At 33.5% G+C, this 23,170-nt stretch overlaps 2 protein-coding genes across 3 annotated transcripts; one reads left to right on the top strand and one right to left on the bottom strand.

Annotated features, from left to right (window-relative positions):
* Window positions 1–6,552: 6,552 nt before the first annotated feature.
* Window positions 6,553–7,359, top strand: LOC136230447 (non-specific lipid transfer protein GPI-anchored 19). The gene is made up of 2 exons (XM_066019511.1): window positions 6,553–6,919; window positions 7,145–7,359. Exons 1-2 carry the CDS (start codon window positions 6,586–6,588, stop codon window positions 7,159–7,161), a joined length of 351 nt encoding a protein of 116 aa, XP_065875583.1. The 5' UTR covers window positions 6,553–6,585; the 3' UTR covers window positions 7,162–7,359.
* Window positions 7,360–8,634: 1,275 nt separating this feature from the next.
* Window positions 8,635–20,251, bottom strand: LOC136230957 (uncharacterized). 2 transcript variants are annotated; one of them, XM_066020174.1, is made up of 22 exons: window positions 20,086–20,251; window positions 19,732–19,915; window positions 17,984–18,135; window positions 17,686–17,823; window positions 17,009–17,133; window positions 16,603–16,908; window positions 14,202–14,289; window positions 14,014–14,119; window positions 13,809–13,922; window positions 13,341–13,504; window positions 13,116–13,236; window positions 12,058–12,282; window positions 11,789–11,976; window positions 11,436–11,603; window positions 11,233–11,338; window positions 10,893–11,030; window positions 10,647–10,808; window positions 10,358–10,558; window positions 9,934–10,128; window positions 9,772–9,843; window positions 9,621–9,662; window positions 8,635–9,168 (listed from the first exon to the last, which is right to left on the bottom strand). In XM_066020174.1, the coding sequence occupies exons 3-22, from the start codon at window positions 18,115–18,117 to the stop codon at window positions 9,016–9,018; spliced, it is 2,946 nt and encodes a 981-aa protein (XP_065876246.1). In that variant the 5' UTR covers window positions 18,118–18,135; window positions 19,732–19,915; window positions 20,086–20,251; the 3' UTR covers window positions 8,635–9,015. The 2 variants fall into 2 exon arrangements, with proteins under 2 accessions (XP_065876246.1, XP_065876247.1); XM_066020175.1 differs by lacking the exon at window positions 9,621–9,662 and having other exon boundaries at window positions 20,086–20,247.
* Window positions 20,252–23,170: the final 2,919 nt, after the last annotated feature.

Below are 23,170 nucleotides of genomic sequence, written 5' to 3'. Positions count from 1 at the left end.
AAATACCCGTAGAAACCCTGAAATATCAATTTCTGTAAATTCTGTGATTATATATATATTTATATACATCAAACTCACAATATAGTTGATAGTTACTTATTAATTGAAAACCACAAACCCGTTCAATTCGCCTCTCAACTCTATCTAAGCCATTTCCCTCCAAACATTGCCGAAACTCAAAAACTCTTCGGCTAGAACTTAGATCTATGCATAAGGATGCTATACTTTAAATTTCAAATAATTCGAACGGTCGAATATCCGTAAATCAAAGAAACAGTGGAGAAACGGTCGAGAGAAAACTGATAATGAATAGAAAAGAAAAAGAAAATGAAAATGAAAAGAAAGAAGATGATATATATAAAGAAGATGATCACGCGGCCTGAACTGAGATTTATATATCTCAAATATGAAAATATCAGGTTTGGTCCTTCGTCTTTCTATAATCTTTTAAAACTAACTCTAAATATTTAATTTATACCTAAAACCATCAAAGTAACTCCAAATTTTTCCTATAATACCAAATTAACTTCACAAACTCAATAATTATTAGACACGGACGTGACATGTACAATCAGATTTTTGGGTTGGCCAATTTTTAAAATCTGTAAAATAAAATAGAGTAATTCGGTTTTTGGTTTTTTTGGTTTATATCCAAACCGAACCAAAAACCGAAAATGCTAACAAAATAGAACCAAACAAAACCGAATTACATTTTGGTTCGGTTTGGTTAATTTAGTTTTTTCGATTTTTGGTTCTTAGTTCGGTTTTGCTCACTCCTAGCTGAAGATAGGAAAATCATTGCAGATGTTTATTAAGGCTATTTAAAAAAAAATTGAATTTTTGAAAATAAAATTTAAAATTTGTGGAGAAAGCATTAAAGACTTGTTGAATGGCAAAAAAATACATATGTCGGCAACTTACATAATAAATTAAGATAAAAAAAAAAGTGTTATGAATGCATTAATTAAATAATTAGGTGCTGGGTACACTACAGTTACTCTAATCAGCGTCACCATGATTAATCTTTCAATTTTCTTCCCTGATGTGAAGGCATAATTGCCAATTGGAGATCCCACCTCCAATCAAATCTATACAAAATATCATCATCATTATTACTTATTTTGTTAATACATGTAATAATTTTATAAGCTCATTTTCATACGTTTTGAAATTTAGAGACGGAAGATTGTGAATTCAAACTTATCCTCTTTGAAAAAAAATATAAAAAGAAAATTTATACGAGTAATTATTAATTATTTTAAATAACATTACTTATTATTATTGTGGAAGTACGTAATAATAAACTAGAAATAATATGAGATTTGATTGATGATTATTAGATGAATAGTATGAGGTTTGATTGATGGTTATTAGATCAACATCTATATATGTTGAAGAACATATTATTATTATGATAGAAGTTATTTTGGATTTATGATCTTTATTTAAATTGGATAGATTATTAGAAATTGTTGACTTGTAAGTTAAAATGGTTGTCCATTACCTGCCAATCTATACTATATATAATAACAGAAATATAGAGAAATGAACAAGAAGAGTTTTAAAGTTATTTTTGAATTTGGATTGGTAACCGTTGAGTCATTCGGATAATTCTGGACGAATATGGAGTGACTTAAAAAGTCTAAGGACTATATCAGCACTTTACCATTTTAATGAATATGAATAGTAATTTCTGAAAAAAAATAGTGATTTTGTGGGATTTTGGAGCTTGATTTCTAAGACTGTAGATATTAGATTTGAGCGAAATGAAAGCTAAGATTTAAAGTTCGTGTGTAATGGAAGAGTTTGGAAGTGAAATCTCAGAAAAAGATTGAGTAACGAGCTCGGAACAATTTTTTTAAAATAGCTCTAACAGATAATTGTTTGATGGCTGGAAACCAAAAACTTGATTCATTTTAAAATAGCTACTTCAAGAACGATTTTGAAGGCTGTAGAAGTCTGATTTTCACGAAATAAAAACTGAGATTTCAAGATTTGGTGTCACTAAATGGATTAAAATTAATTTGGGACGAATTGATGGAGCAAGGAGCTAGGAATAATTTTTGGAAAAGTAGTCTCTAGAAAGGTTGTTTGATAAACTTTCAATAATGAAAAATTAAAGCGTTGGTCTCTAGTCTTCGTGATTGATTTGAAATCAATAAAAAGTTTCTAAATATGATTTAGAATAAGAGTGTAAACTAAGAATGACTTGAAAGTGTGGTTTCGAGGATTTTGGTTTCACAAAAATGCTTGAAAGCTTTTGAGGAAGATGACAATGATGAATTTTGATCTAGACTAAGAGAGATCGAATTGATTGTTGGGCAATGTTGGTAACGATTAATCTAAAAATATAAAAAATCGGATTGAGATTTGGTTGAGTAAACCAAAAGAATTTCGGACCTAAAGTTTCTGAATTTTGAGAGCTTTGTCTGAAAATTTCAGAGTTCGATTTGGAAAAGCAGGCTGAGATTGATCAAATTGATTTGATATGTTGAATTTGAGAGATTGAAGATTGATAATATGATCCGAAGTTGGATATATTGAATCTGAAACTGGATTTGAAGATTGATATGTTTATTGATTTCAAAGTTGGATTTGAAGATTGTTTTTTGTTGAGAGTTTGATTTGGAAGTTGATTCCAAAATTGGATAGATTGAATCCGAAGATTGATTTGAAAATTGATTGGTTGATTTTTGTTGGGAATTTGATTCGGTTGGAATGAAGAAAGTGAGCTCTATTTATAGCAACTACCTTCCACCACCATTGTTTTTCTCCTCCACCATGTTCATGGGTGTGTTTGAAGTCAAAGAAAAGGGGTTGAGGGTATGAAATCCGTACATGGTGTGTTTGCTGTAATTTTCCCGAAACTAATCTTTGATGGAGTCTCCTAGCTTCAGTATGAGTCTGTTTGATGTCCATAAGGTGTCATTTGAAAGCTAAGATCCTGAACTTTCAAATGGCCTTGAAATCGAATCAAAATGCATTCGAATTGATGCCGATTTTGTAGTTATAGTCACTGTCGTGTTTGCTAAAAATCAGCTCATATTTCCACATACGTTTTGACTTTTTCTTTTTTATACTATTTTTCACTTTTATTTTTATTTTGTTGAAAGATGAACTTAATTAAATGTATTGAACCATAAAATAAAATTATAACCTACACTAAAAATTAAATTATCCCAACAGTTATCTTCAAATTGATCAAATAAAATTTTGATGGACTTTTTTTTTCTTTCTCTGTGCTAAGTTGCCTGCCATGGATATATTTATATTATGCCTCGAGGTTCTTTTTATTCTTTTATTTCTCTTGTCGAGTAAGGCAAGCAAATGCATGTTTATACCATCAAAGTCCTATCTGCTTCAGAAAATTAATATGTGATTTGATTGTGTAGTGGTAGATGAAGGGAACACAGTTTAACTTACTAACATCATTTGCTCGTGGAATGGAATAGAATAAATATTACCAAGGAATAGAATAGGATAAAATATAATATGTTTTCTTTATTAGAATCAATTATTCCTATATTTGATTGGTGAACAAAGGTAAACACTGATGGATCTGCTATGGGCAGGAGCTGGTGGTATTTTCCGCAATTATCGTGGTTTCTCTAAGAGTTGCTTCGCTTTTCCGATACCTAACACTTATGCTTATTTAGCTGAATTAAAATCAGTGATTTTTGCAATTGACTTAGCCCGTGAAAAAGGTTGGCTAAACCTTTGGGCGGAATGCGACTCAAGTTATGTTGTTAACTTACTTAAAACCCGCAGCACTGAGGTTCTTTGGTCTATACGACAGGATTGGCTCCGATGTCTAGCTCAATGCTCCCAAATGGAAGTTATGACTTCCCATATTTTTCGTGAGGGAAACAAGGTTGCCGATGCTCTTGCAAAATACGGGGTAACTTCAGAACATATTATTTGGTGGAATTCTACACCAGACTTCTGCAACCACCGTGTTTTTTCGGATTTTTGCACCTTAGAACAGTATAGATTTATGTAAACCCTTGGGTTGTACTTTATTCTTTCTACATTTTGCTCTTTTTTAATAAATTGGGCCTAGTTTGCGGCTTCGGTTGTTGGTTTCCTAACTATTTGGGTTTCCTTCGATTGACTGCTCTCTAGCCTCCCGTTTTTACTCAAAAAATAAAAAAAAAGAATACGATGGAATAACTTGTTTTATAGTTCAAAATACCACTTTAATTTTAAGTGTAATTTCTTATTTATTTAAATTTTTTTAATTATTATCATCGATTATTCAAATATTTAATATATATTATTTAAGAAAAAACGTAAAAAATGGAAAAAGGTGAAAAACCGTAAAAAAACAAAAAAATGATTGAAACAGGAAAAACAAAACGATATAATTCGGTTTATCCGGTTCAATATTTTTTACACTTCGGTTCAGCATCGGTTTTAGTTTTAGATGCATTTCGGTATTCGTTTCGGTTAGGTTTAACAAAAAAAAAAATCGAACCACACCGAAATACACATAGTATACTTTATTTTTTTATTATTATTGTTGTTGAGATAATAAATCAATATAAATATATTTTGAAACTATTTTAATTTTTTTTGTTGAGGTAAATTTAATGAAGAAATATAGTGATTTTTATTTGTTATTTTTACTTTTTTTTTTAACTAAATCCGCTTTATCGGTTTCAAATCGAACTGGATATTGTGGTTCTGTGTTTAAGGAGCCAGAATTTAGTTAAAACAATTAGAAGGATTTACTCCTCTTTCGATTCTATCAACTTTTGTCATGTTTTCAAGGAGCAGAATCGGGTGGCAGATCGGCTTACTGATGAGGGCCATGAGAGGGTTTTGGGCGTCTCTATTTTCTCCTCTCCTTTTGATTTCCTGTTATCTTTGCTTTCTGAAGATATTGTGGGGGTTAGCTTTCCTAGGCTAATTCTGGATTAATTTGTTGTGGTGGTTGTTTTGTCTTTACTTTCTTTTCCCTGCCAAAAAAAAATACGGTTTTACATGTTATTCGGTTTGGTGCCAAGTATTTTGGTAATTTCATTATTTATTTTTTTTGTTCAATTTTGAACTGATGCATAGCCCTAGCGAATCAAGCTTTTTGGACATGTTCAAAGGTAAATGATCAATGTATGAAGCCCATTTTGTTATTTTTATTCTTCAATTTAATAAAATTATTATTTTGTATTCAATTAATGGTGAATTTATAGTTAACTTTTTTTTTTAGAAATTAGATTATAAAAATTGTTATGAAAATTTTGCTCACATAGTTAAAATATTAAAATTTGATAATATTGACAATTATATTATATAAAAAATGAATATACAATAATGCAAGATTAAACACAACTATTTAAAAAAACTACAATATATATGAAGTATTATATATACTATGCAACAAGGTGGCCTAATTAAATCATAAAATTTATCTAATTATTTATTATTTTCTGAAAAGATAACAAAATTTCATAACTCTTACATCGCGCATCTACTAGTTTTATCCTAATAATATGTATCATGTGTATTATAGGGTAAATTTTAAATAAAACTCATCTGGTTTCACTAATTTTCAGATAAAGGACTGTGGTTTACTTTTTGTCAAAACGATGATTGAGGTTTCACACTTGGATTAATGCTATTAAAACTATCTTTAACGACCTTAAAATGAAAAATTTTAAGAATTAAAGTTGTTCAATGTCATATTCTATATGGAACTACATTTTCGATTTTCGAAAATCATCTTTTTTGGAACTTTCTCTCTCTAAACATTAACTTTCTCTCTCTTTACCAAACTTCATCTAAATGATCTCAAAATAAAAAAGTTGAAGAATTAAAGTTGCTTAGAATATTAGTAGTTCTTAAAATATGTCATTTTTGAAGTCGTTAAGGGTGATTTTAATAGTATCAATCGAAAAAGTCCTTATTTTGCTAAAGTTGAAAACCTCAATCCTCGTTTTGACAAAAAGTAAACCACAATCCTTTATCTAAAAATTAGTAAAACCACAGGGGTTTTATTTGAAATTTACCCTTATATTAATTATATATATCATAGTATTAGGAATTATATATATAGAAGCCAATGAACCCTTACTTCAATACCAAGTTACTTTGTTTAGACAATATGCGCCTCAAAGGACTGCTCAAGTGTTTTTTTAGGACTATTACCTAGTGTATGAATAATTGTAAAAGTGTTATCAGTTGCTTTAGATTGTTAGCAGGCTATCAAGTTAGAGAATATCTACAGTGGATCGGATACAATGGATCAAACTAATAAAAAAAAAAGAAACATGTTACCTCATTGGGAGATGATCAAGGTAAGGAAAGAGAGTGAATAATTATAATGTTTCTATTGACAAGGTCCAATGGATCGGAACTATATTAGAATTTCTCATCAAGTTATTTATACAAGTGAAATGATTGTAATTTGAAAACAAAATCCCACAAACATCATTTTTCTTAGCACGTTTGATCCACAACCAACCCACTAACAAGAGCATTAAATTTATTTGTTGTATTCTTTTTCCTCCCTTTCATGATTGGTGTTGATGAAGCATGTATATATATAGATATGCATACATAATATTAGATGGAAGAGGAAAGTTGAAGATGAGAGGCTATGTTGTGAGTATAGTGCTATTTTTAGTTGCTTCAAACACTTTGTTGTTGGGAGTATATGGTGCAGGGGAGTGTGGGAAGACACCCATTAATACAGCGGCAGCTAGCATGAGTCCTTGCTTGACCGCAGCTGGGAACGCCAAAGCAAGTGTGCCTCCAACTTGCTGCACAAAAGTGGCTGCGCTCATCAACGCTGCTCCTAAATGTCTTTGTGCTGTACTGTTATCTCCTTTGGCTAGCCAAGCTGGAATTAAGCCTGCCATTGCTATTACTATTCCCAAACGATGCAATATCAAAAATAGACATGCTGGAAAAAAGTGTGGACGTAAGTTTTTTCTTTTATATATATATTTCAATTTTATTAACATAATTAAACTAAGACTGAATTACTATAATTTTATATATAATTGAGGAAAATAGTGAAATTATTTCATAATTAAAAAATAAAAAACAGTTTTTGAACTGTTAATGTGAAATGAAGAATGTTATTTGCAAAGTGCACAACTTTCCTAATATATCATTTTTTCTTTGTTGTTGTCTAAATTTGCAGGTTACATTGTACCATGAGATATATGAGAATAATCTCAAAAATACCAATAGAAAATAAGAAGAGATCCCACGTGGATTCCATAGATTGGAGGGTGTCAAATAAGAGAGTACCAGTATTTAAGGCACAAGTGATTTCATAAATTGTCATATTATCATTTTAATGTCTTATTGTATATCAATAGCAGTTTATTAATATGAGACTATCCTTTGTCTTTACTCTAATTGCGTAATGGTTTTTCTTTTTCTTTTTTCTTATATTGGTCCTGTTTAGGAATTAGCTGTTAGCTGATTTGACTAGCTGTTTGTCTAGACCTGTTTGGTAAAAATTAGCCGATTGATAATAGCGGTTTGTGCAAAAAGACGAATAAGGGCATTTCTTTTTTTTAATACATGAAAATATATATAAAATAATTAGGGTTAAAGAAGTCCATTAATTTTAATATTGCAAAACGCTAATTGAAAAAGCTCCTAAAAGGAGCTTTTTCTAAATTAGCGTGTTCATCCCAAAACTCTCTCCCAAACCTCTCTCCACCAAACACTCCAATCAGCAGTTTCAGTGGTCAAACTGCTAAAGTTGGTCAAAACCGCTCTTTTTATCCCAAAACGCTCTTTACTAAACAGGGCCATTATATTTGAGCATTGGTTTAAAAATACCAAAACTAGACATATTTTATTTTATCCTTGTATTTCTCATTTCTTGTATTTCTCTCTGTGGGTGGTTGTGGTTTATCTCTCTATATGAGTATTATCACAACATGAAAAAAAGGGTTTCATCTACCATCACATGGATCTGACTCATTAAAAAATTATGAAATCATTCCTGAAGAAAAATACTCTGAAATCGAGTCTGAGTGGAATTTGTTTTCTGATATTGTATCAAAACTAGTATATTTGTAGATTATAAATTTTTAATTACCTATATTAAGATTAAGATGTTTTTTTTTTCTATAACTGAAATAATTATTTTTTTTTTATAAAAAGAAAAAAAAAGTAGGTGTGGAGTTGCAATTTAATTACATTATCTCAGAAGTGGCAATCCATACGGAGAAAAGAAATGTAATAAAATAGAAAAAGGTATTGCAAATTAAAAAGCTTACCACATGAACATGCCCACTATAGTATAATGGCCTCTAATTCAATTGTAAATGCGTGTTACAATTTTTTTTTTTATGTATAACTTACTAATGATAATTTTTATAAGCTTGTTTATTAAGAGAAGAATTGCTTAAATAAAATATTAAGTGTAGTTGTCACTTTAAAAAAAATTAATTTATTAATAATAATAATTTATATTAAAAGATTAATTTAGTCTCATAAATTGAAACTGATGTTAATTGCTAAAAGAATGCAAAATGAAATGTATTGAAAGTAAAATTGAAATTCTAATGTAACCATAGAAACCACATTCTGCAATTGCAAATAGAGATACGCTTAAAAAATGTGGATGTTTCTAAATGCTCAAAACAACATATTTGATTTAGAACACATGTATGAGTTTAACTGTTCCTTAATCCCCCCAAAAATACATACATAAAATTGACTTGCATATAAATATGGATGCCATCTAACTAAGTGGTAAATATATATTCACAATAAGTTAAAATGGAGTTCCTATATATAGAGAGTAATATGAGAAAATTTGAGTAATGTGTATTACCAAAGTATCTTAGATCTAACTTTACAACTGTAACTGAAATGAATTGCTTCCGAATTCGACATTCTCTGAGAAAAATTGGGAGATTGACCATGAAGGTTATGGTGATGGAACTCTACAAACTCAAAAAAGATCAAAATTGACAGCACTTCCATTCTGCGACCTGCGAGGATGAAAATATTGATCGAACCATATATATATACAAAGGAAAGATGAGTCTAATAATAGTAATTTTTGTCCTGGTCGTTTATTGAATCTTCACAAAGCACCGATCTTGCTTCCATTATGGATCTTGGTGGCTCCAAGTCTTTCTCTTGCAGCGCATTTCCCAGCAATTGCTGCATTTGGGATGCAAATATGTCATCCAAGATCTGCAATTTCAGAAGCAGTGATGAATCAGAAGATCTAAAAGATCGAAATATGTCACCAAACTCAGTCAGAACAGGTAACAAAATGTTTTCTTGCAATAACTAATTAGAACATATCATGTTAGTCCATTCATGAGGTGTAATAAGTGTATCTAATATCATCGAATCGATACCAAGAAAATCAGTTTCTAAAACCAGCTTCAGCAACAGTCATATGCTAGATCAAACATTTTTGTGGATATATTGTTAAGATAATTGAATTTCAGATAGCAATTGGCATTTTGCATGAGTAAAATATTGTGCTATTTCAAATTAAGAAAGTTGCAGTTTCTATTGTGCTATTTCAAAAAAAAAAAAAGAAAGTTGCAGTTTCACCCGTAATTATGACTTTGAAAATATATGTGAAACAACAAATAGAAAAGCAATTTGTCAGCTTTGAGGTTACTATGGCTTACAGAAAGTGCGATCCGGGAGCCTTTGTACCAGGGTATGTACTCCTATTTCAGATTAAGAAAGTTGCAGTTTCACCCGTAATTATGACTTTGAAAATATGTGAAACAACATATAGAACAACAATTTGTCAGCTTTGAGGTAACTATGGCTTACAGAAAGTGCAATCCGGGAGCCCTTGTACCAGGATCTGTTCTCCTTCCTATTTTGCAAAAACTGAAGTATCTCCTGATTGTATAAAAAGAAGAAAAATACAAGTATTATGTGGACGACTTTAAAAACATTTATAATCCCATAGATCCAAAGGTTTTATTATACCTGTCCCATGCGGTCCCAGAAACCTCGGCAAATGGCTATAAACACGTGAGGTTCAACTACCAAATGCAGATGATCTATTGTTTTTATCAGCAGATCCTTCAAAGGCTGCATTCTGTTTCGGAGATCAGACTCCTCCATTGTCTCCTTCGACTCTTGGATTATACTCTTCAGTTTTGTAATATTCTGCAGCTTTGTCTATATAAAAGTACGACATAGACTTATTATTGAATCTGAATGACCCACAATTTTAACATGCGATTTTGATATGCAAAAAAAAAAAAAAAAAAAACGAAAAATCCGCCTACTTAAAAAAGTGCATATTCAGATCCAGCAACTAAACTTCTACTGTGCATATTGAATTAATGCTATTTCTATCAACAAATAACTTTCAGCAAACTAATCTAAAGGGAAAAGAACCACTGACATTCTCTGCCAATTTTTCCACAATTGCTTGGATGTAACTTCTGAATTTGGATCTGAGCAACACTGTAATTTCACTAAGACATTCTCCTTGGACTGTATCTACACCATCAGGGAAGCGAGAAATCCATGACTTCATCTGGGTTTCTATCTTGGGTCCCAGCACATCCAACATCCTTTTCATAGAGTTCAAAAGAACCCCTAACTGAAACAAAAGTATAATAGCTCTAGCGCTTAAAATAACAGACAGATCAGACTTCTAAGATAACATGCACACAAAAATTGATCTTCACCTCATGAGGGACAACATAGATTTCCCCGGTCCTCTTGGCAAGCTTTTGGACATATTTGAGGCCAAAGATCTTTGGTACAAGACTGTCCTTCAAAGGTGATAAGGAATCAGCATATTGCTTGTCCAGAGCTTCAATAATTGCCTTCTCAACATCTGCAATAGCCTTTTGACAAATATAGATGTTATGCCATGAATATTTTAATCTCAAGATTAAGAAAATTATAAGATCAGCAGAAAAATAACTTACTCTCTCCAAGACAATAATATACTCTGGCCAACGAGAAACTATTACTTCATATTCGTCCAGTGTGTCCTTTAGTTGGTCATACATATCATCAACAAAAGGAGTTGTTGAATGTTCCGTTTTCACACCTGACCATTTTACCTAAATCAACTCTATTTTTAGTAAGATTTCTTACAGAACAAAAGAAGGAAAAATGCCACTCATTGAAGTATAAAATCCATGCGAATGATCAATATAACTCCAACATATAAATAAATGCATTGCAATAGTTACTTCTACAAACAGTATAGTAATCAATTTGAGTTCAAAATGTTAGCGAAATATGACGATGTAAAGTTTATACCTTGTCTAATTTGCAAGTGTCAAGCAAAATCAGACGTTTGTCTTGGATCCAAAGGGTTATATATGGATGGAACAACTCTTTTGCATTTACTCCACCTTTCACAGGACTGCACAAAGTAACAAGATGAAAAAGGTTACAACTTGCAAGTAATAAAAACCATAAATTAATGAATTGATAGAAAATGCATGACAAATATAGAATACTTGAGATTCCAAGAAGCAAGATCCATTTGAAAATCTGATGTCGCAATGACAAGTTCAGTTATATGAGGTGAGGGACCAGGGGGGGGACATGCACTAAGAAATGCACGCAATCTGCTGGAGAGATCCACACTGTATATAGCTGCACAGAGATTTGGTAGGTCTATGAAACTGAAGAAGAGAAAAAAGAAAAAGGATTACCACTCGGAAGGTAAAGGATAGACAAGTGACAAAACAATCAATTAGCTAGACTTATTTGCTGACTAATTGAACAACACAGCTTATAAATACCAAAGGAAATTATTAGAATTCTTGCCTGAACCAACAAAGAATAAATGAATGTATTTAACTTTTACCTTGGGAGAAGATGCTGATTGTGGATCTGTATATCAGTACAAATCTCATTTTTAACACTAGAAATAAGATATTTCATTTTCTGATAAGAAGTTGAAAGCATCAATGGATCCATCACTGTGCCACCATTGCTGTTCATAAATTCATCCGTCTCAGCCACATGCCTTCTTGATCTCTTCTTTGCAGCAGCCTGAAGGATCATTGGCAAATCATGAAGTAAAAGATTAAGAAATAACAAAAGCATAATATGGAAAAGGACAGATATTGGTACCTGAAAATGTCTGCACAACTTCAGTTGCACCTCGGATATTAATACATCATTCAGGAGAGCATATAGCTTGACAGCAGGAGCCAGAGCAGGAGCTGCCAGGCCACTGAAAGGACCGAAAGTATCCATCATACCAGATGGTGATAATTCGTCTAAAGACTTGTAGTTCTCAAAAACCAGAGCCAGAATATGTTGAATTTGATCGTCAACCTCTCCAAGAATGCGATTCTGTATAAAATAGGAAGTAAATTGTTTACAAAACTCAATTTGCAATTTCCTTTATTAGACCCAAGTTTTATTCTTATTCTAAATGGTTATAGTTTCCCCCAGCATGTACTCTTAAATTATTGTTTAACTCGTGATTATCTTGAATTTGAAAAACATATAACTGAATTCAAAAAACAGGATTAACTTGGAAGGTATAAGTTATCTAAGTTAGGAATCATACAAATATGCAGGAAAGATATATCCAAGCTATCATAAAACAGAGATGGTTTAAGATAGGAAGACTAGTAAAAATTGCATGGAGACCTGGGCCAGCAAACACAGAATGAGGTGCTGAAAGCAGCCCCCATCATTCCCAGCCATGGCGCCAAGTGGTGGAGCTCTGCCAAGAGGCACCCCTCTAGAGGGGTCTCTGGTGGGCCAGCGGGTCAACAGACCCTCCCATGAACCCCTAGCTCCCCCCTAGGGGTAGACATACTAAGGTTCTTCCTTTCTTCGGTTTAGTTTATTATAATCTATATAATTATAATATTGAAAAATAATAAATATATACTAATACTAATATATAATATATACTAATCTATTATATAATATATAAATTCTCCTTTTGCACCAAAGGGACGAAAAAGTTGAAACACCATCACACTCGTTTCATAGTTCTACTCAAGAGTTGAACTTTCATCATCACTAATAAAAAGTGCCCAGATTAATTCAAGATATTAACAAATAATATGAAATAGTGCGAAAGTCAACTTAAGCAAGCACAATATGAAGAAGAACAAGAGCAAATTTTCCAATTTATGGATCACAAAATCAAAAGAAATTTTAAGTCATACCTCTTGGTGACTCAATACACACTTCCTATTGGCCTTCATGATCACAGGTTGAAGCAAATCATGTACCAAGTCAAGACAGTCTTTGGTGGGTGTAGCCACATCCATGACATAGGAAAGGTATCTACATTAAGGCAATAATTTTGGAGTTTAACATCAGTACTATGTATGCAGTATATATTTAATTGCTATTATAGTGAACAAAAAGACATCGTAATATCCTAATACCTTAATCTGGAATATGCATCTGATACACCATAGTAAGATGCGAATTCAGTTACTAACCAATTCCAGGGGCCATGCAAAAGTAAATTTCTTTGCTGAAAATGTTGAACTTTCATCGCAACTTCCAGAACAAAGTCATATGCTACAGTTTCTGCAACACAACCACACTGCAAACAAGGAGTGAATTATTGTGCAAAAGAATTATCTGTATCTTGATAGTGCTTCATGAAAGAACCAGTAAGAGCAGACTCAACCTAAATAAAACTGAAAACCAATATATTTGGCCCTTGTACTTGGCCAATTTTGATTTTTTACCCAAGGACTTTAATTTGGTGATATTTGGCTCCTAAATCTCACCAAATCAAAGTTCAGAGACAAAACTCAAATTTGGTCAAATATAGGATCCAATAATATAGCCTTCCCTAAATATAACTCCTGATAATTACTAGAGAATAAAATCCAAACATTTACCTTGGGATTATTGCTCTCGTCTATTGTAGTTGAATAGTTTATATACAACTGTATTCTTCCAATCAGTTCATGCTCTGGTTCATGGTAAATGGGCCACCACCGAAGCTTGTCACTCTGTGTTAGAGTTGGAGTTCTATTTAAAATCTCTTCTAATACACCTACTACCTTCATTACACTTAAACTGAAAAAATAAAAATTGTCTTACAGGGTCATCTGCAATAATAGCCACTTGGGCCAGGACACGACCACAATGTTTTCCCTTGGAATCTTGAACCTCAATTATCAAATCATCGCTATGGTTATCAGGGAAGCTGCGTTAAAATAACACAAATTTCATGAACAAATACCAAAAAGATGAAACAAGGAAAATCTGAAATTGAAAATGTCACGTACAACATGTGAGTTTCAGCACATCCTGGTTGTATTCGAACAGTCTCCTCCTCAGAAGAACTTTTCAACATCAACAAGCAAGTGTATGTTTCTGAAAACAGCGGATATCATATTAAGTTATACAAAGTAAAAGAAAAACAGCTCAGCCACTTTTCAGAAAGAATCAAGATGACAATGTTCCAAGCGATGTACTGTAGTGTATACTATGAATTCGAATAAGATTAATCAATTTAAAAGGTGTATATAAAATACTAGGTCTTAATAATTTGGGTATATGATGACTTAGGAGTACAATGACCCAACACAAAGCAGGAGAATAGCTTTCCCAAGGAAAATACCGATTTAAGATTATCGTTGGAAATGGTCAGTCGTCGTTGGGACTGAGAATTGTAGGCGGAACGGAAGCTCCATGTGCCTTCACATGCCGGCGCGTGGGAGGAGCGTCTGACACTGAGGCAGTGTGTGTGACGTACGTGTTGTGAATCCGGCGACCGGATTCAGGGGAGAGGAGAGCACCAGTACAGTCTAAGTGGAGGGGGCAGTGAGACAAACAGTCTCAAAACAATATCACCAAAGAAACCCAGGAAAAAACTGATTTAAGATTATCGTTGGAAATGGTCAGTCGTCATCGGGACTGAGAATTGTGGGCGGAATGGAAGCTCCATGTGCCTTCACATGCCGGCGCGTGGGAGGAGCGTCTGACACTGAGGCAGTGTGTGTGACGTACGTGTTGTGAATCCGGCGACCGGATTCAGGGGAGAGGAGAGCACCAGTACAGTCTAAGTGGAGGGGGCAGTGAGACAAACAATCTCAAAACAATATCACCAAAGAAACCAAGGAAAAAAATGATTTAAGATTATCGTTGGAAATGGTCAGTCGTCATCGGGACTGAGAATTGTAGGCGGAACGGAAGCTCCATGTGCCTTCACACGCCGGCGCGTGGGAGGAGCGTCTGACACTGAGGCAGTGTGTGTGACGTACATGTTGTGAATCTGGCGACCGGATTCAGGGGAGAGGAGAGCACCAGTACAGTCTAAGTGGAGGGGGCGGTGAGACAAACAGTCTCAAAACAATATCACCAAAGAAACCCAAGGTTGTTCTCATTAGGACAGAAAATGTTATCTGGGCAATGCAACCCAGAAGAACAAAAACACACACCTAGATTTCAACTAGGCTCTAACACCATGTTACTTTGGGAGAAAACTACTCCATTTATATATTGAGAGTAACAAAGTTTATATACATGAATGAGTATAGGAAGTGGACAAATATATTGATCCCTATAATTGCTCCTTCGGTTGTACATATTGCTACAACTAGCTACGTTCACATTTGTTTATACTATAACACCTAGAAATCAGATCTGTTTAAAAGCATGTCTTACTCACCACCCATTTCAACCTTTCATGTGGACTTAATAGTTTGACTTTCCAGTATCAATCAATTGAACAATTGAAGCAGAAGTTACCATGATTGAGATATGCATGAGTGCTCTTCCGGTACTTCATAGTACCATTGTATTCCTTAGTCCTAAGTGAGTTAGTAAGAGCTTCAAAATTTCAAATATTATCAATAAGGCTGGACTGCTGCTACAATAGACTTTACAACCTTAACATCTGAATTAACCTGTAGCTCTTAAGTCTAAGATTTCAAACTTCGCTCCTGATTTAGGACCACATAAGAGGTGTCTAATCAAATTCCAGGTAAAACAGGAGGAACTTGCATGACTACTAGTTAGAGGTGGCAAAATGACACACGACCCGATTACACGACACGAACACGACACGGATTTTTAGTGTTAGTGTTGAGCTTAATAGGTAATAGGTCATTTTTGGGTTGACACGAAATTGACACGCTAATTTGTGGGTTGGGTTAGTGTTGATATGTGAACCCGAAAACGACACGAAATGACACGGATATTGAAAATTATTGTTATATTCTCTCGTGTTTTTTATGTGATTTTATTAATAAAGATAATAAAATTATAATTATTAATTGCAAATATTGATTTGAATTTCTTAAATTGTTATAAACACATTACATGATCCTCTAACATGATATTATTGAACTTTTCGATAATTATTGTTAACATACTAATCTAAAAATGATACAAAATGTTTAAAAACAGTACCATATCTTCTTATATTTTTAAGAGTTATTATTAATATATATGCATAACAAAATTACATGTAACCCGAAAACACGACACGAAATCGACACTAACCCGAATAGATTAACACGACTTTGACACGAAAGTTTTTGGGTTGGGTTTGGGTTTACTCTTTTTGACACGAACCCGAAATGACACGACACGAACACGACTCGAACACGACAATTGCCAGGTCTACTACTAGTGGTTCAACAACGTGAAATTGAACTCTGAGTAAAGTGAAGGTTTGCATACCTTGCACCACTTCATATGTTGGGGGACTGTTGCGTGAAATGGTCACCTCATTTTTTAAGAGTCTGGAGACCTGTTTAATGTATTGAGTACTGGCACGCATGCACGCTAGGCTTTGTTGGGCAACAGAACCATTTGGAGGAATCTGAGGAGCCACACGGACTTTCCGCACAGCTTCCCATCCAGAATGTAAGGATGAATTTAGAATTGACAGATGTTGACGAAGTGGTTCAAGTTTTATCAGGGATGGGTTTAGAGATGAAAAAGTGCAACCAGCAGGTGGATCTAAGCCCATTTTCACTTTACGCACTGTACAACAAACAAAAATTCAACAGAAAACAAGATTCATAAAATGCAAACTACATTCCAACTTAACAAATGTGCTCTAACAAAGAAAACAGATCTGTACCTTGCACTTTCATTTTGCCAAAAGTTTTCTTAGGTTTTAGTGCAGCTGCAGGTGCCTCGCTTACCAACTCTGAATGCCGTTTAGCCAAAAGTTCTTCTTCTGGCTGTAGCAATACTTGCTGTAGACTATGACAACAATAAAGAGATGAAAAGCCAATGAGAAAACAGAAAAAGGCACGCAAGCCGCCATTTAAAAGATTTTCAACAACTACATGCTTATTTATTAGTACAGAAGCAGTCTGTCATTTTTCAATTACAATAAATCACCACTATTGCTACATGCAAAGCAGCTATTGCCAAGAAAATCAAAATTTGAATTAAGCAATTATAAAATTCCAAAAGTTGACCAATTAAGAAAACCATCACATGATGTAGCTTTAGTATTTCTATTCATGATTTCTACTACTTTTGATGATAAAAGTGCTAATGGATGAAGAACTTTATTTTGTGCCAAAAATATTATGTATTGTGATCCAAGTTTAGAACCAACAAATATAAGGCTAACTTCAATATCTTGTGGCCACATGTCTAACTTCAGTCACATTGAAATCTTTAGACTAACTGCATTAGTCAATTATGAAATAAAGAATTAACCAAAAGAACATGAAAATACCAAAATATCAAATCATAGAGCATTATTGAGAGAGAAACAGATAACAACAGAATTTCGAAACACACCCGAAAGAGCTGCGCAATGATGCACATTCATCTTTCAAGAAGTAGGTAGCTTCTTTAGCACAACCTTTGGCCCATGAATGAAGACATAATCGAACGCATGATTCATACGAGATCACAGCACACCAAGGACCTTGTGTGCTGAAAAAGAAAAGAACTTTGAGAAATGTAAACCAAATCAAGGAAAAAGGCCACTAAAACCACTCTCTTCAAAAGGTTAAAAATATATCCATTTATCCTCAGTATTGAAATGGAACTAGAACTGATATATGCCTATCATAAATTCAGCTATCAAACCTACCTTGCATGAAATGCGGGTACCCGAGTAGGTAAGGAACTGGTAGGTACATTAACTTCATCCGCGGCTACATGATTATTCAAATTAGCTCTAACAGTTGGAATTTTATTATTGTTTGCATAACTGAAGTCCTTCATTGTTGGGTAATGGAAAACCTGCAAAAATTGTATCCAGATTAGTGCAGTTTCAGAGAAAAATACATCCATCAGTTGAATATTAGTCCAAGCAGATCATAACATTAGTCTACTACCTTCTAATTGACCTAGAATCGGTGATTGGAACTTTAAATGAGATTCAATTTCATAAGTGTGATGAATTTTGTAGGGCTTACACCAAAAGAGTACTGACTATATATGCCAACCATAATCATGGCACTTCATAGAGAGATCCAAAGTTGATAGACACTTCATTTTTGAGTTGCAATCACAGGCAATTTGTGACAAGCTATTTCTGTTCTCAATTTTCCAAACAAATGCACATGATTGTGGCTTTGAGAATTAGCATATCTATCTTCAACAATTAACCCTGATATAATGGAGTGAAATAAAGCTAATGAATGCAACTATATAGAGGGGAAAATAAGGTAACCAACTTCTCTATGTAGAATTTCATGTTGCTACCTCATGATCCATGCTAAATGAAAGGTTTTTGCGGGTCTATTAGAACTGTCTCCTTTGATCAATTAAAATCCGCCTAATGCAAAATCTTGTTATTCTAAGGAGGCCTTCTCCTGATCGAAAAAGTGAAGAATACAATTGATTCCCATCTACTAGTGTTTTCTTTGCAGAACTTGCTGAAGTCAAGAAGCTGCTACTCTTTCCATTCATATAGAGGTGATCATGCCATAAGCTTAGGATCTCACACAATGTATAAGCAAGACTGCACAATGCCAGCTAAGTCTTATTTACATATCGACAAGGTGACCAATTTTGAAAGAAAACCTGATTAGCCATCATTCCGAGTTTTTCCTGAGAAGCAACACCCGAAGAAAAACCATTTGAGGAATATGCTTCTCTAAAGGATGCAGTATAATTAGTACTTCTCAGTTGCATTAAGGAATCCTAAGTGGCTGTGTCTGAAAGTTTGTTTTCGTCATAAGTCACATTCTTTTTTATTGGAGAAGCATGTCTAGGAGCTGCAACACTGGGAATCTTGTCATCTTCGAGACACGAATGCAGCCAGTATTGCTCCCCATATATGTCATCCACAGAGTCAGACGATATATCCATGTCTGATCCAGAACTACCAACTTCCGGACTCACAGTTATAGTTTGTGATACAGGAACTGCTTTAAATGCCATTTCCCCACGACAAAACTTGGTTGGAGAAGGCAATTCTAAGCCCCATTTATGTTCAAAAGGGTCAGAAAGTGGATTTTCAGTCAAAATTGCATTGGGAACACTTATTCTCTTGATAGCACCTTCCTGATTCAAGTTCTAAAAGTTTAAATCAACCGAAACAGAAGATCATGCTAAAAAATCAACAACCTATCATGAACCGGAAAATGAAACGCAAGAAAATTGGCATACCTCTCCAATCCAACCCATTTATTTGTAAACATGACTCATTTTTCTTCAGCTAAACCAACAATTTAGGGACAGAAAAATCAATGCAAATACAATTAAACACAATAAAGCACTCCTTTTGTATTGGTCTTAGTAAATCTTACTTTTGCTTATATGTTCCTTCTCTTTAATGTTAACCAAACTATAGGAAAAGCTAAAATCAGAAAAACAAAAAGCAGTACTTACCAAATCAATAATATCCAAGCAACAGATTTCAAATACTCTTCAATCCGCGTGCTACACAATAACTGCCAGCGACGATAACAGAGTAAAAAAGCAGCACTTGCTAGTCTTCCAGGAAATCTGTACTCTGTTCTATTTTTCCCCCTTATTTTGGCTTAGCAATCACCAACTAGCAAAATTGAACTCCCTAATAATAAACACAGAAGAAAGAGAAAATCTGAATCAAAATGCAGTAGCCGAAAAGGCAATAGAGAATGAAAATCAGAAAATCAGGAATGTATCAATCGAATCACTTGCCTAAATAATGCACCTACAATTAGAAACTTCATAACTGTAGAGTGACAAAAGAGTACTCACAATGGAATGGAGAGCGAAGAAGAAGATGAGACTGGGTTTTTGCTGCCTCCCGGAGTCTGATTAGTGATTTCAGTTCTTTTTCTTATTTTTCCACTGTTTCACATTTCTACTGCTTTAATAATATTTTAAAGAAAAGAAAATACCCTTCACAGCAAGAAAATATTTTTAAAGAAAATACTAAAATTAAGGAAAATCTTTCCAAAAAAAATTAAGGAAAAAGTGAAAGGGGGGAAAAAGTGAGTGACAGATTTATTTAGAAGAAGATTATTAAAAATTTAAAATTAGATTAGCAATCAGAAACGTAGACGGTGCGGTTAACATGGGAAGCTGATGTGGCGGTCTTTATTATAACAGTCGAATGTTGTTGTTTTACAAGGTTGTATTGTGTTTTTTTGTTTTTTTGTTTGGTCATGCAATGTGTGTTTTTGCATGGAGTAACATGTTACCATGTCTTTTACAGTATTATCTTTAAAAAAACATGTTACCTTGTCTTTTACAGTATATTTGAATTAATTGATTACAGGTGTTTATTACCATAATAATGAAATTGTGTTGTGTTACTAAATTGAATTAGAATTAGAAATTCAAGAAATGTAATGCAATTTAAAAAATATAGTGGACCCACATCAATTAAAAATTGTTAGATGCAATGGAATTTTTGACTTTTTGACTCCTTAGTTAGTGGGAGTGTGCTGCACTGCAATCCCATATAACTTTTTTTTTTTCTTTTTATATAAATGATCAAATCCCATATAACTTGACCATTAAGAAAAGTAAAGGGACAAGGCTTTGTTTGTTTAACCATTAACCAATTTCAAGCTGCGCGAGTTGAATTTTATGCTTTAAAAAGTACCAATCATTTTTTCATTTTTAAAAATTATACCAATAATTTCAAAAAAAAATTAATAATCATCAAAATTCAAATTTTGTTAGCAAATTATTATGTTGTTAAATCATTTGTTTTGTTTGAAGATATATTGTTTTGTTGTGGAATTAATTATTTTATATTGTTAAAAAAATTAATAAACAAATATAATTTGATATGATTTTAGAATTTAACCATTGTAGATGAATAATATATTTTTATAAAAAAATAAGAGATGAATAATATAATAAAATAAAATTGATTAAGTGGATTTTGTATTGAATGATTGTAGGTATAGAACATTTATGTTCTTATGTTGAGATCACTTTTGGTTAACTAATAGTATCATCATTTTTTTTTAGAGCTTCCTATATGAATATAATTAAATTAGATTATTAACTAATATCATGATTTTTTTTGGTGAAGAGAAAACTCAAAATAACTAATATCATGATCAACTATAAAATTATAATTAAATTAGATTATTAAATTTAATTTTGAATATCTCATTATTTTCCATATATAACAAATAAGGTGTGTTTTTACATCCTAATTTAAAACTTCTAAACTACAATTCATAAATCCTAAACTCTAGATATTTTTATCTTAGACTCCTAATTTATAAACTTCAATTCTTAAAATAGATTAAAAGTAATAATTTTATTAGTTTGACATAGTTCAAAATTAAAACTTGACATAATTGTAGATAGTTTTTCAAATGTTAATTTGTATGTAAATTTTCCCCCATTTTTTAATTATTATTTTCTTCTTTTTATAAAATGTTATGTATCATTCATTAGACGAAACATTACAAATATAACAAGAAAATTAGGAGAAATAAAACTTTGCCCTCATATAGGCAACAACAGAAAAAAGACTACAACATCAATGGGTAAATTTCACCTTTGCTGTACAATTTTTGCCATATTTCACACTTTGGTGTACAATTTTCAATTTGTCTCACTAATATAGCCGTTGAAAATGACCAATCAACGTCAGTCAATGCGCCACCTCACCATTTTTCAACTTTAATTAAACATACCCCATATGCAATTACCAAAATACCTTATATCCTTCTATAAAAAAAATACCCTATATCCTAAAAACAATAAAAATACACTCTCAACTTCTCCTTCATTCAACTCTCTCCTTTTCCCATGGCTCCTTTCTCTCTCTAACTCTGATAACTTGCTGGATCCGATTTGATGATCTCCGCCGTAGTTACCTGCAAAACAGAACCGGGGACAGGATCTCCGGGAAAACTCTCCGACGATCAAGTCAGTTTCTTTGTAGGAAGGTTGGTAATAATAGCATTACGGAGAAAAATGTGAACGTACCTCTCCCCTTTGGCCTTATGGCTTTTTATAAGTGTTCTTAAGTAACCGCCGAGGGCGGTTACTCCTTCCAGGCCACGTTTCGAGGGCGGTTACTCCTTTTTAGGCCATGTCCCTTTCGTGGCTTTCGTGGCAACAAACGTGGTATCGTTTGTTCTGAGTGGGAGTTTTGATGCTCCATTTAGGAATTCGGGGCGGTTACTCACTTCACCCGCTTCCTCTATTCGAGTCCCATCCGATTCTAGACCATGGGTCTAAGTATGGGTTGGGCCCGTGTAATGAATTCGGCCCGGTTTGGCTTCGCGGGTCATCACATGCCTCCCCCTTAGTTTGACAAGAGCCCTTTAGGGTCTTTTTATAGGGGACTCTTCGTTTTTGTCTGGATATTCAAAATTCAAAAATTGTGAATTTCCTTGTCCGTCGTTTCTTTTCCGGCATCGTCGTTTCTTTTCCGGCATCAACCTCTTCGCGTTCATTCTTCTCTGTGTAGTCTTTCATATGTAAGTTTTCCTTTCCACAACTTGTACCTCGCTTGACTCTTTACTTCTGTTCATTTTTCTTCATCAATATGTCGAACCCTGACCTCGACTTCGCACCGTTCGACGAAAATTACGTCCGCGAGGTATCTCATGAGGTCGATGAGATGGTTGATGAAGCTTCAACCAGCTCTCCTGGGTCTGATTCTTATCCCGCCGACTTCCTCCACCTAGCGAATACATCCGATGAGGGTTTAGGTTTTGACCCTAAAAAGTTGATTCCGCCACCTGTCCCAACCCCTCGTTTGCTACCGAAGAAGGACAGATCGGGAAGCCTAGTTTGTCAGGAGACAATTGATGACTTGTGGGAGCAGTATTCTTGGCTTCAAGGTCTCGAAGCCCTCATTCCT

The sequence above is a fragment of the Euphorbia lathyris genome, chromosome 5 (assembly GCF_963576675.1).
Source record: "Euphorbia lathyris chromosome 5, ddEupLath1.1, whole genome shotgun sequence".
In the NCBI taxonomy this organism is placed as follows: domain Eukaryota; kingdom Viridiplantae; phylum Streptophyta; class Magnoliopsida; order Malpighiales; family Euphorbiaceae; genus Euphorbia; species Euphorbia lathyris.
This window is presented reverse-complemented; position numbering and strand designations above follow the sequence as displayed.

What these genes read in the sequence shown, in the direction of transcription:
- LOC136230447 (XM_066019511.1), top strand. Translation starts at nt 6,586, where the DNA reads ATGAGAGGCTATGTTGTGAGTATAGTGCTATTTTTAGTTGCTTCAAAC.
- LOC136230957 (XM_066020174.1), bottom strand. Translation starts at nt 18,117, where the DNA reads ATGAAGGACTTCAGTTATGCAAACAATAATAAAATTCCAACTGTTAGA. An exon ending in ACGAGAGCAATAATCCCAAG is followed by an intron (nt 13,505 to 13,808) that starts GTAAATGTTTGG and finishes CCTTGTTTGCAG; the next exon opens with TGTGGTTGTGTTGCAGAAAC. An exon ending in AATCAGCATCTTCTCCCAAG is followed by an intron (nt 11,604 to 11,788) that starts GTAAAAGTTAAA and finishes TCTCTTCTTCAG; the next exon opens with TTTCATAGACCTACCAAATC.